Below are 17,904 nucleotides of genomic sequence, written 5' to 3' on the forward strand. Positions count from 1 at the left end.
GACTAGTCCCATTGCACATTTCATTTTCTAAGAACAAATATTTCACTTGGAGAGGAAGGTTCTCTCTCCAATAGAGAGAAGTCTGACAAGGCCCTAAACAATGCTAACCTGTTGTTTAGTCAAACTGTCAGGTCAGGGCACTCTTTTTCTTTAAGTAGCCAGGATGATTCCGAGCACTTCCTGTCTCCTTGCTTAGAAATCAGAGGAGTGATTGCCCTCTTTTGTCATCCAGTTCGGTCTTGGGTGGCTACTTTGAAGACTAGTCCAGAGATAGAATAATTTTTAAAGAGTTCTGGGCTGTACAGAACATCTAACCAAAAGGAGGAAAAGGTCCTTGAGAACTAAGTATACTGACGATGTATCCTTGGAATTGTAGCCTTGCTCATCATGAGGTAACATAGCAAGGTCTGTGGACACTCACAGTGTTGAATAGGTCAGTCACTGGGGAAATTCAACTCAGAATGTCATTTCACTAAATTACCTACTAATGCATCAATCATGCTTGTCCATAAACCTGGGCTTTGTCAAAGAATGTTCTCAGTGCTTTCTGATCATGTTCTAGGAAATATATTTCAAATGGGTTTAAACTCTAGGGATCACCCAAATCTTTTGAACAAATATGGCCACCACCAACTCTAGTGAGGGCATCAAATGGACTGTTCAGTCCATGATGGGATGAAGATTGCAAAATCTCATCTCAGCCTTGGTTCTTGTTTGCAGTGTAAATCAAGTAGACTGTTGGAGCCATAGTACCTGGAGGTTTGACAAGGGGATGGTAAACATCTTAAGAATTAATCTGATGGGATGTAATTGTGCAAATACAAAACATTTAAACAAATGCTGGAAGATACACAAACGCACACTTACCACCCACCTGTATTTGGCATTACTAAGCGTCCTCCTAAATGGCCAAAGACACCAGTTGTCCTCAGTTCCGTCCTTGTGGGGAGCGATGACAGATTTTGGAGGTAGGGTGTTTTATTTCTGGGATGCACTGTACTGAAGCTGCGGTTGTTTCCATGGGGAAAGGTCCCAGAATGGTTCTTGCCATGGTACTCAGCTCTCTCAGACACTCCCAGTGAAACCATGAATGAGCTCTGAACTTTGACTTTGATGTCAGACAAAGGGTTGAAGAGTGAAGACTCGGTCATGAGTTCCTTGTCCAGAGGGTCCTGTAGACAGATGGGTCCGCTGTATGTTCGACTCACGGTCAGGTCTGGCTGCATGGAGGAATTCAGGAGCAGGGAGTTACCTGATAAAAGAAAAGGGCTCTGTCACTCAGAAACTAAAAGGCACGACAGTTACCCCTTCACATCTGCTTCCACGAACTGCACAACAGCCCGTGTGCTGGCCCGCTGCTCCCATCAGAGCTAGACTTTCACGGTCACCCGGAGCATCTAGACTGGCTCTGTAAGACTGGTCATTAGTGACCACAGCCCTGGACTCTGGCTTTCTCAGGCAATTCTCTGAATGCCACTAACCTAACTCATTCACTTTTCAGAGTTCCTTATAAGCTGTCTTTTCAAAACAGGTATTTCTGATACTCCATCAGGTATTTTTGTTGATGTGATTTTAACTGGCAAGAGAAACTTAAAAAAGGGGGTGGGGGAGGGAGAAAGATGTTTTATAATTCAGTTTGGGGCAAAAATAACATCTGTTCATTTTAAATGGCATGAGATGACACAGCATGGTGACTGGGTAGTGCTGTTTATAACCAAAGCTGTGTGGGTGCCCACACATCTCATGAAATTTTGGAGCTTGGGGGGCGGGAAATGATGTGTCCCCAGCTCAAGAAGTTCAGGAGACCCCAATTTGTTCTAATAATGCATATGCCACTCTGAGAGGGAAAGAAGGCACCGCATGGGGCTAGGGAGAAACATTCTACGTGGAGAAAAGCTTAGAATGGCTTCCTTTCCGTCTCAAAACAAATGGGAAAAAACAGTCTTTACAAAACCATGAGAAATTGGACTTTCTCATCTGTTGGGGCTTACCAATTTTTCCTAAGCCATATAATAAAACGAAATACTGTGATATTTTCTTGTGATGAAGTAATCTCATTTATTAGTAAATAACAAAATAACCCTCAGTCCCAAACCTCCCACCCATATCAGTCCGTCAATGTGACATCTCAAATTGAAACCCAAACCATATTAAACCATTTTCCTTTCAGGCCTGACAAAAAATGTTTAAAGTGTGGTATTTTGGAAGATGTTGCAATTCCAGGACATATTGTATTAGCCTCTATTGTTTTTCCATTTTCATAATTTCTAGCAACCCCAGCAGGAAAGCTGTAATTCTGATTTTTCCCAGGAAAGTTCTAATGCTCTAAGAGTCCTACATAATAAAAGAAGAGGTTCAGAATGAGGTGAAATAACCTTGTAAACCTAAAGGCTCCTTGGCGATGCGTCTTTTTCATGCCTAAGGCTCCTGTGCTAAGACACAGGCACAATCAAGGGGCTGTGTTTTTTTAACAGGACTGCATTGAATTCTACAGGCACCATCCTTGCTCTTATTTATGGTTTTCCCAGGCAAGCGTTAGGGCTTAAGATCCACCTAACATCTTGAAAGAGTTGGGAACAGGTGTTTCCACTGGGTCCGGAAAAATCATACTCCTGAGTCTCTTGGCTACTGTATCTCAATCTCTCACCTTCTGAAGATTAATTTCTGACTATTCTTAAAAGACCCTCCTAACTTAAGTGAAGCCATGAAGCAAAAACATTTCTTAGAGTTATACTTAAGCCTAACATATGCACTTAAATGGAAAATAGGATTATAGAGGGGTGGGCAAAAGTAGATTTACAGTTGTAATATAAATAAATAATATGATAATTATTAAATAGTAATACAAGAATAAATTCTGTTTCTTGTACTCGCAACTATAAACCTATTTTTGTCCACCCCTGTAACAGTAGCTATGTATAATAGAGTCCACAGTTGACGAAAGTTGGGTGCCAACTTGATTCAAGTGTGATCAGGAACAATCATCTGATCACCCCAAGTTTCTCCCTGGAAATCCTTTTTATAAAGTTCCTGGTGTACTCTGAGTGTCTTATCCTATTTAACAGTCTCGCTGTTCACCTTGCTGGGTTCTAACTATATTTGTTCAAGGCAGAACCAATGAGCATCAATGTGAGGTGTTATCACTACAATTAACAGGGTAGAGTGGAATTTGAATAGATAATTTTTTCTTATATCACTACTTTTGTGAGATTCCTGCTTGAAAAAAATCAAAATGATAAAGTTTAGAAAGGCTTACTATACACATAAGTTCCGAGAAGCCCCCTAGTAAGGAAATGTGTTTAAGCTTATCCTAGTCAGCATTCTCCAAATGAGCTACCGCTCTAGCCTGCTACCTGGTGCTCTATGAACAGTTGCCTCCTGTGCCCAGGCAAGAGAAAATAACCAGGTTCTAGAACAATAGTCACTACATTTATTGAGCTGCTTCCATATGCAAAGGGCTTGTAAGTCATGTTATTCCAGGTAATTTCATCCTCAGAAGAACCCTTTGAAGTGGATATGAGTATCTCCATTTTACAGCTGTAAATTGAGACTCAGAGAAACTAACTGATTAACTAGGTCATTTAGCAATTTTGGACTCATCGTTATGACTTCAAAGATTCTGCACTTGTACATGCAGCTCTCATACTACTAGCTTTCCTCCATTTTTAAGTGCTTGGTCTAAGACACTGATATCTTATTATTTGATGAATATATATTTCTAGTTTCTTAATTTTTTTCAATTTCAGTTGACATACAATATTATGTTAGTTTCAGGTGTACAACATACTTATTAAACATTTTACAGCTTAGAAACTGATCGCCTACCTGACACCATACATAGTTATTACAATATTATTGATTATATTCTCTATGCTATACTTTACATCCCGGGGACTGTGTCTATAACTGCCAATTTGTGCATCTTAACCCCTTCACCTTTTTCATCCATTCCCCAATCCCCCTCCCATCTGGCAACCATCAATTTCTGTTAGGATTTCTTTCTCTGTATTTCCTGTATACCTCTTATAGATTTTTGCTTTATGGTTACCATGTACTTCCTATATAAAAAGCTATGTTTTAGCAGTCTATTTTAAGTTGATGATTGGTTAGGTTTGAACACATACTAAAATCACTATAGTTTCATCATCACTTTTTACTTTTTTGTGTATTTGTTTGTGTGTATCTCTTAATATATTGTTGTAATTACACATTCTCTTTCTACATTTGCCTTTTTACCTTTGTACTAGCTTTATATTGGTGGATCCACTGCTTTTACTAAGTGTTTGGCTTTGTTAACGAAAAAAAATTTTCTTTCCTATATTTTGCTAGTCATACTTTTGATCATCTCTTCTTAAAGAAGTCCATTTAATATTTAATATTTAATATTTTTTGTAGTATTGTTTTTGACCGTGAAACTCATTGTTTCCTCTTCAATTTAAATGATAGCCTTGCTGGGTAGAGTCATCTTGGTCATAGTTCTTGCCTTTACATAATTTTGAATATTTTGTGCCAATCCCTTTGGCCTTCTAAGTTTGTCGACACATCAGCTGACAGTCTTCTGGGAGTTTCTTTGTACATAACTAACTCTTTACTCTTGCTGCTTGTAAGGCTCACTCTCTGTCTCTAAACTTTGGCATTTTAATTATATTGTATTTTGGTGTGTGCCTCTTTGGGTTCATCTTGTTTTTGACCGTCTGTGCTTCCTAGATTTGTATGTCTATTTCCTTTGCCAGGTTTGGTTATTTATTCAAATAGGTTGTCAATCCCTTGCTCTCTCTCTTCTCCTGCTGGTACCCCTATGAAGGAAATGTCGTTACACTTAATGTTGTCCCAGAGGTCCCTTAACTATAATCATTTTAAAAATTCTTTTTGCTGATCTGATTGTGCATTTTCCACTACCATGCCTTTCAGATCACTGATTCAGTATTCTGCTTCATCTAATCTTATTTGATTCCCTCTAATGTATTCTGCATTTCTGATTTTTTTTAATGGTTTCTATCTCTTTGTTGAAATTCTCCCTGAGTTCACCTATTCTTCCCCTCAGTCACTTGAGCATCTTTTGAACTTTCTATCTGGTAGATTGCTTGTCACCATATCGTTTAGTTATTTTCTGAAAATTTGCCTTGTTTTTAAATTTGGAACATGTTTCTTTGTCTCCTCATTTTGGCTGAGCCCTTGTGTATATTTCTATGTATTAGGTAGATCTGCTATGTCTCCCAGTCTTGGCAGGGTGGCCTTACCTAGTAAATGTCCTTTGGGGCCCAGTGGTGCCATCTCTCTGGTCACCTGAGCTGGGTGCTCCCTGGTATCCCTTATATGGGTTGGGTGCCCTCGTGATGTAGTTGAGTCTCGACTGCTGCTGTCACATCAGTGGATGAGACTAACCTTTGGAAAGACTGGCTGTGAGAAATTCCTGGGGCTACAGAAAACAAGGTACTATGCGGGGGCTGACCCCATGCAGTAGGATTCACTTCAGTTGGACTCTGGTGTCTGCTGAGTCTGCCTTGGGTATGTCATTTGTGGAATGCTTGGGGGATGCTCTGGTGTGGTAAGAAGCTGGCCACTCGGAGTGTTGGTTCTGGGGGCTCTTGGGGGGGGACTCTGATGCATCCCATGGCCAGATTTTACCTGTGTCTGGCCTGCAGCCACCTGTTAGAAGCGACAAAGTGATCTGTGGTTGTTTGTCACCTGTGCTGAAAGAGGTTGGACTGTGAACTGAGGCTGGCTGTCAGTAGTGCCAGGCCTAGGGCCACTTAGCAAGAGGTGCAGGGCATGCTGAGGCCAGCTGCCATTTGATTGGGGTTTATGGATCTTGAAAGATTTTTATAAAGTTAGCAGTCTAAGCTGAGGCAGGACACCTATGTGAAAGAAACACTGCAAGTAGCATGGGTGGTGAGGCAGCCGGGTCGGGCAGGGTCTCAGATTTGGCTCTGGCCTATGCCTGAAGATTGGGAGAGGGAAGGGCTCAACAAAGGAACAATGGCCTCTGCCAGCACTCTCCCTAGGGAGACAGCTACCTTAACCCCTGGCCCCACCAACCCTCCTTCTGAAGTTATTCAGATCACCTCCTCTCTGTCTGCCCCTGGTGCTTTGTGAGCTACTGCCCTCGGGCTGGAGTTGAGCCGGTAAGTAAGTTTGTGTTTCAGTGAGTCTGCTCATGGCATCTTTAAGAACTATAGCTACTAGGTCTGCAGCAGCCCACCATCCCACTTAAACACAATCCCTGCTTATTTTCATAGCCAGATGCTATGGGAACTTCATTTCCAGGCTGGGGAGTTGAGGACTGGAGAGCCTGGTGTGGGACTGGGACCTCTCAGCTGAAATAGCTTTTCTCATTTTTAACTGCCACACCATGGCTGTGGGACCTGCCCATTCTGCTTCTCCACCCCTTCTACCTGTCTCGGCTTGGCTTCTTCTTATATCCCCGATTATAGGAATTCCCTTCAGCTAGTTGTAATTGTGATGTGGTCACAGGAGGAGGTGAGCACAGCGATTGCCTACTCTGCCACCTTGACCTGAAGTCTCTATTTCTAGTTTCTTATTGAGCCTAAATATTAGGTCTTAATTGGATTTATTTCTAATAAAATAATATATACTAAACCCTATATAAGGCTACTCAGTCTCAGACATGAAACTTTGGTGCTTAGAAGTGAGTGGTGAGTCTTAAAGCATTTTGTTTCACCCAATTTCTAGTGCCCTTGGGTTTCCACTTCAGAACCTGCCAAGCAGTGAGACTTCTTGTCCTGTGGTACAGGTGATATTGATATGTAATAGCCAGAAATAAAGGTGATGATATTGACAATGAGAGTCCACGTAAAAAATCTTCATTCACTGAAGAAAGTTTCATTTTTTTTTCTAAAATTAAAGCTGTGTCTGTCTCATCACCAATCAGAAATAGATGTAGTTCCTATAAGAGAATTCAATGACTCTTCATTTTGAAAATGAGCATTGCTGTAGTTTGGTATGATAGATTTTCCTTTTCCCTGCAACAAAAGATTGCTTGACTGGGCAACAGTTAAGAGTCATTTAAACTAGGAATTTCATTTTTTTTTCTCTGGCTAACTGACCCGTCATATATCAAGAGTCCTTTTACTTATCTAGAACAGAAGTACAAAAATAATTCCACCTAATAAATTGTGAAATATATGTCTGGGAGGTTGCAGTATAGTAGTTAGTCCTTAGCCTTGAATAATCATAATTTCAGTGGTCTAAATTATATACCCTCAAAGCAGTCTTGTTAAAATAGAAATTTGGATAATCTGTGAAAAAGTAACTTACTAAAGACAGAAATACCTCATTTAAATGTTGCTAATGGTCAATTGAGAGCCATTTGTCCTAATAGCCAAGCACTTAGGTTTCCTAATGTATGAAGACAATTTGGCAGCGGCCCCCAGTGCCAAGTGCTATGTTCACACAGGGCCAATGAGCATGGAGTCCTGTGTGAGCATAGTCTTTGGTCCTGAGGACGTGGTGTTGGGGTAGCCTATGCCGCTGACCTTGACGGACTGTTTTGAAGTTGAAGGTCTGGAAGCCACCTGTCAATGCAGAAGAGTCAATGACGTCCACACCATAGTCACTCTGGCTCCGTCTATAAAGGGTGACACCAATGACGAGGACTGCAACAGCCACGACTGCAGCACCCAAGCCCGAGTACAAAGCGATGTCGCTGGCATTCTCAATGCCTGAAAGACACAAGAGAAATCCTAAGTGGCCAACATGGGCACAGAGCCAAAGAGCCACCCCATGATACAAAATGAAATGCTGTTGGGTTTTTGGAGCTACTGCTCAAAGAAAATTATATATGCAGCTAGCCACAAGTTATACTCTCTTTCCAACAACAGTCACGTTTCTGAAATAACTTGCATAAATCAAAGGGATGCTAGTCAAATATCTTAACTGCATGAAGATAGCTTACCATGTAATAGAATCTTGAAGACAATCAATTTTGCAAAGAACATAATATTTTCAAATAAAAACAGGCAACTTCTTAGGAAGTCATATTTACCTTTTTTTTTTCTTTTTTTTTAGTTTTGTTAGAGGGTAAACATGAGACCCACATACAATGACAGAATATGGGTGAACTGTTTTACTTATATATGACCTGGGCACATGCATTCATGGTGAGTGATCTAGGGTTAGAAGATAACACATGGTCTGTGAGTCAAAAGAGTAGACCAGAGTTCGCAATTAGGACTTTTAGCTGTGGCACACATCATTCATTTTAAGAGAACACATTAACAACATCAGTTTAGAGTATATGCAATCATCATGAGAAAATTTCTATTGTGATATATGGAAACGTCTTGGTCTTAGGGGCTCTATGTCCATGGTAAATGTTTTCTAGCACCAATTTGATGCTAGACTTGAATACTTTTTTTTGTGGAAGAGGACGGGTCTCTAAGAGGGCACATGCTGTTTCTCCCATACCTCTCCTACTCCATCCTATTGAATGCATGGGCAAAGCAAAAATAAAAGCATTAGTTTGAATTTAGACTGCAGGTGTCTTCCCATCCCCCAAGATATGTTGTAGTCGATTTTCAACTCTTTTGCTCAATGCACATTGGGTATGGTTCATTCCTAAAGAGATGCATCATGGCTACTATAATTCAGCATGAAGTTTATCCAAGACTACATAATCCTAAAGGAGGTGTAATCTTGGAAGGTGTGTGGAAATGGAAGGTGGCAAATGCTAACTACATAATTAATCTCTCTACAGATTATGTGGTCAGTGCACTTAATAGGTCCAAAAGTAATTGCTGTGTCACCCTGTGCTGGGCTTGGAGGATAAAATAAACCCATTATATATTTACTTTGTAATTGCACAGCTCTTACTATGCATTCACTGCACCCTAATTTGGTGCTTATGTTATCAAATGAGTAATACTAACCACACAAGTAAAATGAATTTATTTTCAACAAAGTCAGTGGACTGTAAAATAAGGTGCTACCAAATTAAAGAGTGAACAAGGAAATCAAGCAGAACCAGTTCAGTAATAAGGCAGTAAACACAGAAAAATAATTTGCGAGCGAGAACACAATCACCCAAAAGGTCAGAGGATTATCAGACAACTTTACCAACAAAACTTTTCATTGATTTGAGAGAGAGAGAGGAAGGGGGAGAGAGAAAATCATCAATGAGAACAAAACAGGTGATTGGCTGCCTCCTGCATGTCCCCTACTGGGGACCAAGCCCACAACCCAGACATGTGCCCTGACTGGGAATCCAACTGGTGACCTTCGGTGCATGAGTTGACACTCAACCAACTGAGCCACACTGGCCAGGGCTATCAGACACCTTTAATAACCATAGTAGCCTAGGAGAAACAGGGCTGTGATTTAAGCTTTAGTTCCAACTTTGTGATGGCCCAAAGGAGAGACAGGAATGGAGGTATTTGTGGTTGTCTTCTTTAACCAATCAAAACAATAGGCACAATGGTTCATGACAAGTCCAAAGTTCCAACATCTATCTATGTCACATGGTGGGAAAAGTTCCAACATCTGCCTGTGTCTTTGCTCCTCTGAATTCTCACCTTCATCTTTATTACCCAATCCCTGCTACCCAGGTTCCTTTGAGGGAATAATAAATTATTCTCAGAGGAGAGAGAGGACATGGAACATGACAGATACAAAAAGTCAGGGTACCAGGAGCAGTGAGAACTTTCGATTGAAACCATTGGCCTTTTCTCCCCTTTCCCTCCAGTTCCTTGGGCACCGATGACTGATGACACTTATCATCAGAAAAGGTGCATCTGGGGAGATCACACCTACTCAGCAACTGAGCACCCACAGAAAAACAGCCTGGCAGCATCCAGAGCGCAGCTGCTCTTTGGCTGAGTTGGCAAAGTACAGACAAAGACATCTTTGGCTTCCCAGGTACTAAAATAGGAAGGGACAGAAGCCAGGAGGATGACCAGGGCAAATACGTCTGCTGAAAATGGACATCCCTGGACACGTACATTCTGAGACTAAACTGAGTAGCAAGAACAAGTTGTCTTCGCTCCTCTGGATTCTCATCTTTATCTTTATTATCTGATCCCTGTTATCCAGGTTACCAGGTAACCAGAATTCTCCTCCCTTCAGATACAAATCCTGTGTTTAGAAGAGGAATCTACATGTGTCTTTAGGTTGAGGTTTAAGTGTGTGATATGGATCACTGTGTTTCCTTTCCCAGGAATGTTTGCAGAATCTACATGACTTAAGGAAATTAAATACTGAATTATAGAATTTTTTTAAAAAATGAGTAGAGGGACTTTGGAGATAGAGTGTGTAAAAAAGGAAGACTTTTATGGCGAGCCCCACCTCATTATAAGGTTCATCCCAGCACTTAGTGCAATCTAAAAGCCAGAAGTCAACGGACTTCTACATAAAGATAAACACAGTGGTATCTATTTTACAATAACAATCTGTCCTAGGAATTAGAATGTTCAGGATCTAATATGGGTTCAAAAGTCTGAGTGAGGGTGGAGAAAGGATGGAGAAATGACAGACAAAGAGCTGGGTGGAGGTCATCCCTGGGCAAACTATGGCCCATGGGCCGGATCCAGCCCGTTTGAAATGAATAAAACTATTGAAAAAAAAGACCGTACCCTTTTATGTAACGATGTTTACTTTGAATTTATATTAGTGCACACAAACACTCCATCCATGCTTTTGTTCCGGCCCTCCGGTCCAGTTTAAGAACCCATTGTGGCCCTCGAGTCAAAAAGTTTGCCCACACCTGGAATCTGTCCTTTCAAGAGAGTAGAGTGGTTTTCCCTATAAGGATTTCCGTGTGCTTATAAACACTCATTGATTTTTCTTTTCACATATGTTCAGGACTGGCCAGAAGACCCTGAGGTTTAGTTCAACATTTTCCACCATGGGAATACGTGTGTCTGTGAGCACATGGGCACTTGGAGGGGAACCATTACAGAATCATCACATACATGTGTGCATATGCATGCAGATAAGCACACATTCAGCTCTGCTCAGAACATCAGAAGCCACTACCACTCCTTCCCAGGGGAACTGCTCTACCATCATGGCCACATGGTGCGGGCGCTTCCCAGGGCCTGACAGCTTCTCCACGTCCATTCCTGTGCTCCTCCTCTTCTTGCTGCACTGCTGTATGCTCCAAATGCCATTGTAATTAACTTCCTGCTAGGTGGGTGCCTGCTAGTGAAAGGCCTGTTTACCTTTCATATTACAGTGACAGGTCATTGTCATACATCCCTCACCCCAGCAGGCATCTAGGCCAGTGATGGAGAACCTATGACACGCGTGTCAGAGGTGACACACGAACTCATTTTTTTTGGTTGATTTTTCTTTGTTAAATGGCATTTAAATATATAAAATAAATATCACAAATATAAGTTTTTGTTTTACTATGGTTGCAAATATCAAAAAATTTCTATATGTGACACGGCACCAGAGTTAAGTTAGGGTTTTAACTTGACACGCCGAGCTCAAAAGGTTCGCCATCACTGATCTAGGCGTTATCCATCTCTATCTACCTGTCAGGTGACAGCTGAAGGCCCCCTCCCCCAAGAAAGTAACTCTGTCCTGTACAGTCTCACCCTCCCTGCCAACCTATGATCGTCTAAACTCTTGTATCTCTTATAGTTCCTAGAACTCATTTTGGATGATACTTTTTATTGTTAAGTATCTGAATGCCAATGCATTCTTCCTTACTGCTTTAAACTTTTCAAAAGCAGTAGTATATCTATAGTTTCCTTCAAGAAATTTTGAAAATCATTGTGTGAAACTATTTATTAATTTCTTGCCTTGGAAGAGAAATATAGAATGTCCCAAAATTCACGCAAGAAGTAATTTTGGTAGAAAACACAGGCTTATAATTAAAAATTGTACATTTTTTACTGATTCATTAAGTATACAGTATAGGGTTATGTATGGAAAAGCACATCGGGTAAATGGCCTCCACGGCTTTGCTGGCACATACATACGGAAAGCCGTGGTCTTCATTGGTCTTCATTGTCCCTGCTCCTGGGCCATAATTAGTACTTGGTAATGCTTATCAAATTGAAGGGATTGAAATCAAAGGGCAACAGATATTAGAATCTCATTCAATAAACCAAGTAAAATTAGTCTTTTATTTTTTGTTGTTGTTAATGCTCATGCAAAATTCAAATCTTGCATGAATTTTGGGACACCCTATATTAAAGGAATCACAGTCTGAGGTTAGTTTTAGAACCCCTGCCACGTGGACTCTATATTTTTTTGTGCATTTACACACATGTGCATTTACATCTGTTTGCTCGCTCACATACACTTATGTTGCTGGTTTCTTTGCTTAAGTGATTTTGAACAATAGCTTTGTTACCCCATGATGGATTGGGCTGTTCTGCTTTTTTTTTTTTTTTTTTGTGGACCCAGGATACTTTTCTGTGACTTTCTATTTCATAGGGGAAGCTTTACAAATTTATGTCTTATTGATGTTTTTTTGTGTTTTCATCCTTGTTTTCCTCTATCCAAAAATCACAAAAGCTTAGGTAAAACTTGGAAGGACCCAGCCTGGTGGCAGGACAGATTGTTGTGTACAAGCTATAGGTGAGCGACAACAAACAAAACATCTGAGAACTAACTGAGAAATCTCTTGTATCCCCAAATTGTTCAGAAAATACTGCAGAACATGTTCAGTAGAGAGTTGGAAACAAGGACCCTGGCAGGGAAATGTTTATGGGTTTATTTGGGCTGGAGAAAAGAGCTGTAAAGTGAGTTGTGGTGATCTTTAATGCAGAAAGGGTTGTTATAAGGAAAGAACTGGCCCACCATAGGTGCTCAATAACCCTTCATTTATGCTGAAGCTAGTAACCAACTCTTCCGCCGTCTCTAACAGGGATGAAAAGGAGGACGTGGCCTTTTATTACAGCAATCGGGACTCTGGTTAGATATTAAAATGACCTTTTCTACAATGAGGGTTGTTAAAAAACTGCACTGTATTTCCGAGTGAGATTGGGAAATCTCCTTTCAGAAAGTCTCTAAAAGACAGCATGAATTTACAATAGTCTGCAGTTATTTATTTTTGGGGTTAAGGCTGGTGAGAGGAGCTAAATGACCTTTCAAAGCACCTTTGAACTTCACAGTTCAAGGAAGAGGCATTAACAAGTCCGATGGCTTTATGAATTACAACCGTCCTAGTCATTTTTACTAAGCAGTTTCCCCAAAGGATTAAGTATAAGGGCCGTTTACTTAGTTTGCCTTTATGTGTCTGTACCTGACTCCCATCTGAAAGACATATTGATGCCACTTGTTAATGTAAATTTAACTTAATTCCCATGGTATAAGCTTAACTATATATCAGGTTAGAATTTATTTTACAGGATTAGGTAGCGACACAAAATTAATGAAGGTGCATAGCAAATGCCCTTCAAAACATGTTACTTTTTCTATCTCCTATTAGATATAGAATGACCATAGATCTCATTTCATAAAAACAATAATAACTTGAACTGGTATATAGAGGAGACAGTGAATTACTAAGGCATCCACACAGTAAATATTCTCAAAGAGAGGGGTGAGAGAAGCTAACCAATGGACAATTAAAGACCCATCTGCTGTTCTGGACCTGGAAGGTTATAGCCACCTCATGAACTCCACCCCCAAGTCTCCACCCCAGGCAGTGCTGTGGATACAGGGTGATATGCCAAAATATTAACTGCATGCTGAAATACGATATAACAAAAGTCATTATTAGAGCTGTTTATACTTGCTGTCACCTAGAAGCAACATTTTTTTTTTCTTTAACACATAAGAAAATAGCTTTTAAATGGTCAGCCATTGTGAGCAATTCCAATTTGCATTCCTTGGAATCTATTAACCCCTTTTACCAATCAACATCCCAACTTCTTTTTCAATCTCCCATCCTCAAAAACATCATTATTGTTATTGTGGTGATTGTTACTTTCTTGTTCTAGTTAATGACAACAATAGCAAATTCTTAAGTAATGCTTACAATATTATATGCCAGGTACTGGCCTAGTACTTTACACTTATTAACTCATTTTGATCTTCCAACAACCATATAAAAATGTCCCCATTTAAATGTGTAAACTGAGGCAAGAAAATCACTTGCCTTGCCCAAAGCTTCCTGATTGGTAAGGAGCAGAGCTGGGATTCAATCCCAGGCTCTCTGGTTCCAGAATCAATGGATTAGGATAGGCTCAGCCCCTCTCCAACTGTTAGCCCCTGTTCTTCTGATCACTCCACTGACTACCTCTAGACCACAAGAGTAACCCAGTAACTGAGCATTGTTTGTGCTCAAATTTTTGAAACTACAGATGTGACCACATTCTCATCCCCACAACCAAATCTATTTAAAGATGTTATATTTCCTTTTTTACAGATATGACATAAGGTAGAAACTACACACGGCTTCATAATTAGACAATGACAAAGCCAGGGTTTAAATACACATCTGTCTTCACTCCCAAGCTGCTTTAACCATTACTCTGCGTGGCTTCCTAGCCCCTTCTCTCTGCTCTGTATATGCCTGCGCCAGGTGACATTGCCTTGCTTGGAGGAAGTCACAAACCCTACTGGCTGGCTGGGCCTTCTTACAGGTGAATAATGATTCCATTCATGTCCCGTGACCAAACACATTTTTTTCTTAAAACAGTTACTCTGAACTTTGTTTCCTTTCTCAAGACTCCTGCTTCTCACCAGCCCTCTTTTAGGTGAAAAATAGAGATCATCCCATGTGAGTTCTCTGCCCTACAACTCAAAATTCCTCTGCTTCCTCATGCATGCAGTCTTTCTTTCCTCTTCTCTGCTCCCTGCAGCGCTGCTCCTCTTCTGTGTCAGGGAGCCCTGATCACATCCTCTCCTGCCTCCACTGGGATCTGCCCTCATTTATTATTCCCTGTTTGTCTTGGATCTTGAAAAATTTCCTCCAACTTCGAGCCTTGCCCTTTGCCTATAAACATAGTCTAGTTTCCCTAATCACCTCTCCCCAAATCATTGCTGCAACTCATTTTCTAATAAATTTCTCACAGATGCAACCTGCTTTACACCCATAGAATCCTTAGCTCTTTGTTTGAAAAGAACTTTAAGCATTTTTAACATTAGACATTTCTTAATACATGTTTCATAATTTTGCTAACCTTTTACCCCCTGCCCCTGTTAAAGGAGTAAGTTGAATATAAAATAATAAAATGTTTTAGGAAAAGTTTCACTATGCAAAGGGAAAACTTATCCTCCAACTACCCTTTCTCCAAAAGTAGCCACTCTGGTTAGTACCTTTGAGACCCTTTCAGGAAAAAAAAATTAAGTGTCCTTCGTTTATTTTCTCTTTACCCTAAAGGCTCCAGATTAAACTTCCTTTACTGTACTTTGCTTATTTTCCATGTATAATGTCTTGTAGATCTATCCTTATCAGAACCCACAGGACTACTTCATTTCTTCTTATATTTGCCTAGCTCATTGACAGGGTGTAGGATAATTTGACAAGCCCACTATTTCTGTATCATTTGATTGTTCCCTCTAAAGTCTGTCTTTTGCCCGAACCACTGTCCGAAGGTTATTTTCAACAGCAATGCTCTCTGTCTTATTCTCTCAGCAGTAGACAACAATAGCCAATCTACCTTCTAGGGGAAAAAAGTCCCTTAAATTTGATTCTCCTACCTTCTTTCTTATTGTTTAGTAACTACCCTTCAGTCTCATAGTTCTATAAATGGGTTTTAAAGTTAGGTCTTGGCCCTTCTTTCTTTCTCTATGCTTCTCTAGTTGGGTAATCGTTCACACACCAGCAGTGAGTCTATTCCAACAGTAAGTTATCTTACAACTCAAAATACTTTATGTTCTGCCCCATCCCATTTTTAACTGTTTTGGCCTCTTCTCATCCATATGAACTCTACTCTGGCCAAACCTGATTACCCACTTTTTCAGGTAGACCTACCACAAAGGCTCTGCCCCACCAATATGTGTTTCAATTCTAATAATTCCACCAAAATTGGCAATAAAGGGAATTAATTTATAAAATATTTCTCGATAGAGCCCATTTAGACATGTCTTATTCTCCCTTTTAAGTTGCCAGATTTAGCAAATAAAAATATGACAGTTAATTTTGAATTTAAGAGCAACAAAGAATAAGTTTAGTATAAGTATTTCCCATGCAATAGTTGGGAACATGGTAATGCTAAAAAGCATTAGTTATTTATCTGACATTCAAATTTAAGTAAGGGGCCCTTTATTTTTATCTGCTAACTACATTTGGACTGTGAAAGAACTTTGCTTTCTCCCGTCAGATAGAAAGACCAAGTTAAAATGGGCCATAGAATAAAAAAGAACAGGATTTGAACTCCAGACCTTGAAAAAAAATGACTTTACTAAAGATATTAACTCTATAAACTTTGAATATACTAACAGGTGGAGAGATGGGTCCTGTGAATTCACTTAAATAAGTAACCTGCATTTTTTCTGTTGCTCAAGAACATGTTGGTTTATTACTTATTTGTCATTTATGTCCTTAGTTCTAAGTTATTTCATGAACAAAATCCTATATCATGTCCATTAAGGGCAGAGTCAACGATATCATTGAAAATAGTAGTAAGGAAAGGCATATGCTTATGATGAGATAAAAATGAAATAATAAGAAAACTGAAAGTGGTAAGAAAACTATAGATATTGCACATGTATATGGGTTGAATTGATTCACAGTAGGAACAATTTTGAAGGATAAAGCAAGTCATGCAATTTGTGTTAAGTGCTGTAGTTATGTAATCGAAAATAATCAGCAGGAGATGAAGGAAAATGATGGGCAAAATAGAAAATAAAAAAGGCATGGCGAGAAGATCAGCATCGAAGTCTGTAATATAATGTTAGCATAAAAGAGCTTAGAACTCTGTTGGGAATTTAAAGGTATCACCCAAAGTTGCAGACACAATTCTACTATAGAGGAAGCTGGTATATGCTAGGAAAAGATGAGGGATGGAATATCTGAATGAGAAGAGCATTCCCAGTTTTCAGACTTTAAGGACACAATCTGGCTATTCTGGTGGGAATGCTTCTGGGAGGCATACATTTGGGCTTTAAATGATTATTAAACAGCGTTTCTTTCCCATTTTCTCAAATCATTTATCATCTCTTACTAGCTTGTATTGAAATTGTGGGGAAGCAACTTTTCATATTTTTCCCTATCAAGCTTCACTGGGCAAAGACTATTATGTAGAATAATTGTGTAATAAATATCTGCTACCTGAATGGGCAGCAATGGATAGATAGAAGCAAAGTCTTTATTTTCACCTTAACAATGAAAGGCCCCCGTGAGGCGTTAGCAGGAAGATGTCAGACCACAACTTAACAAATAATTATTGAACATCTAATACATAGTAGGCACAGCAGTGAATGCTACAGGTGTAAGCATGAATGTCTATCCTGTCTACCAGAAGGCAGGGCTTTCTGTCTATCAGAAAGGGAATCCAGGCCAGTATAAAGGTACTGAAAATATTCTTTAGAAAGAGGGAAATAATTGGATACTTGGCAAATTACAAGAGTAACTAATTCAGACTTGGTGGGGTGTCGATGAAGGCCTTGCAGAAATGACACCTAAGCTGAGTCTGGGAGGAAGAATAAGTTAAACAGGTATAGGATTAGGTGAGGAAAAGAGTTTCCAAGCAGAAGTAACAGCGTGTACTAGTATAAGGTATCATATGCCAAATTGGGCATTCGGTATTCTGAAAACTAAGAAGCTTTGTTTGGCTGAAGAATATACAAAGTAGTGAGAGGGCAGGAAGAAAAATGCTAATAATTAAGCTGATTAAGAAAAACTGATGTGATTTTTGAAAAGTTGAGATCAGATCATAAACATATTACTTACTTTGGACTTCATCTTAAAAGTAATGGTGAGCTATTGAAGAGGGTTAAACACAGAGATGATGTCACCAGAATGTATTTTAAAAAGATCAAATG

General features: G+C 39.8%; 1 protein-coding gene across 1 annotated transcript in view; it reads right to left on the reverse strand.

The window, feature by feature from the left end:
* The window catches only part of UNC5D (unc-5 netrin receptor D), a 228,518-nt gene that overhangs the window by 64,133 nt on the left and 146,481 nt on the right, over window positions 1-17,904 (reverse strand). The window contains exons 9-11 of the mRNA XM_015565272.1: window positions 8,428-8,442; window positions 7,497-7,682; window positions 875-1,252 (exon numbers count right to left, since the gene is read on the reverse strand). Coding sequence (XP_015420758.1) covers window positions 875-1,252; window positions 7,497-7,682; window positions 8,428-8,442 — 579 coding nt within the window. The remainder of the gene's footprint in view (window positions 1-874; window positions 1,253-7,496; window positions 7,683-8,427; window positions 8,443-17,904) is intronic.

This window comes from Myotis davidii, unplaced genomic scaffold (assembly GCF_000327345.1).
Source record: "Myotis davidii unplaced genomic scaffold, ASM32734v1 scaffold93, whole genome shotgun sequence".
In the NCBI taxonomy this organism is placed as follows: Eukaryota; Metazoa; Chordata; class Mammalia; order Chiroptera; family Vespertilionidae; genus Myotis; species Myotis davidii.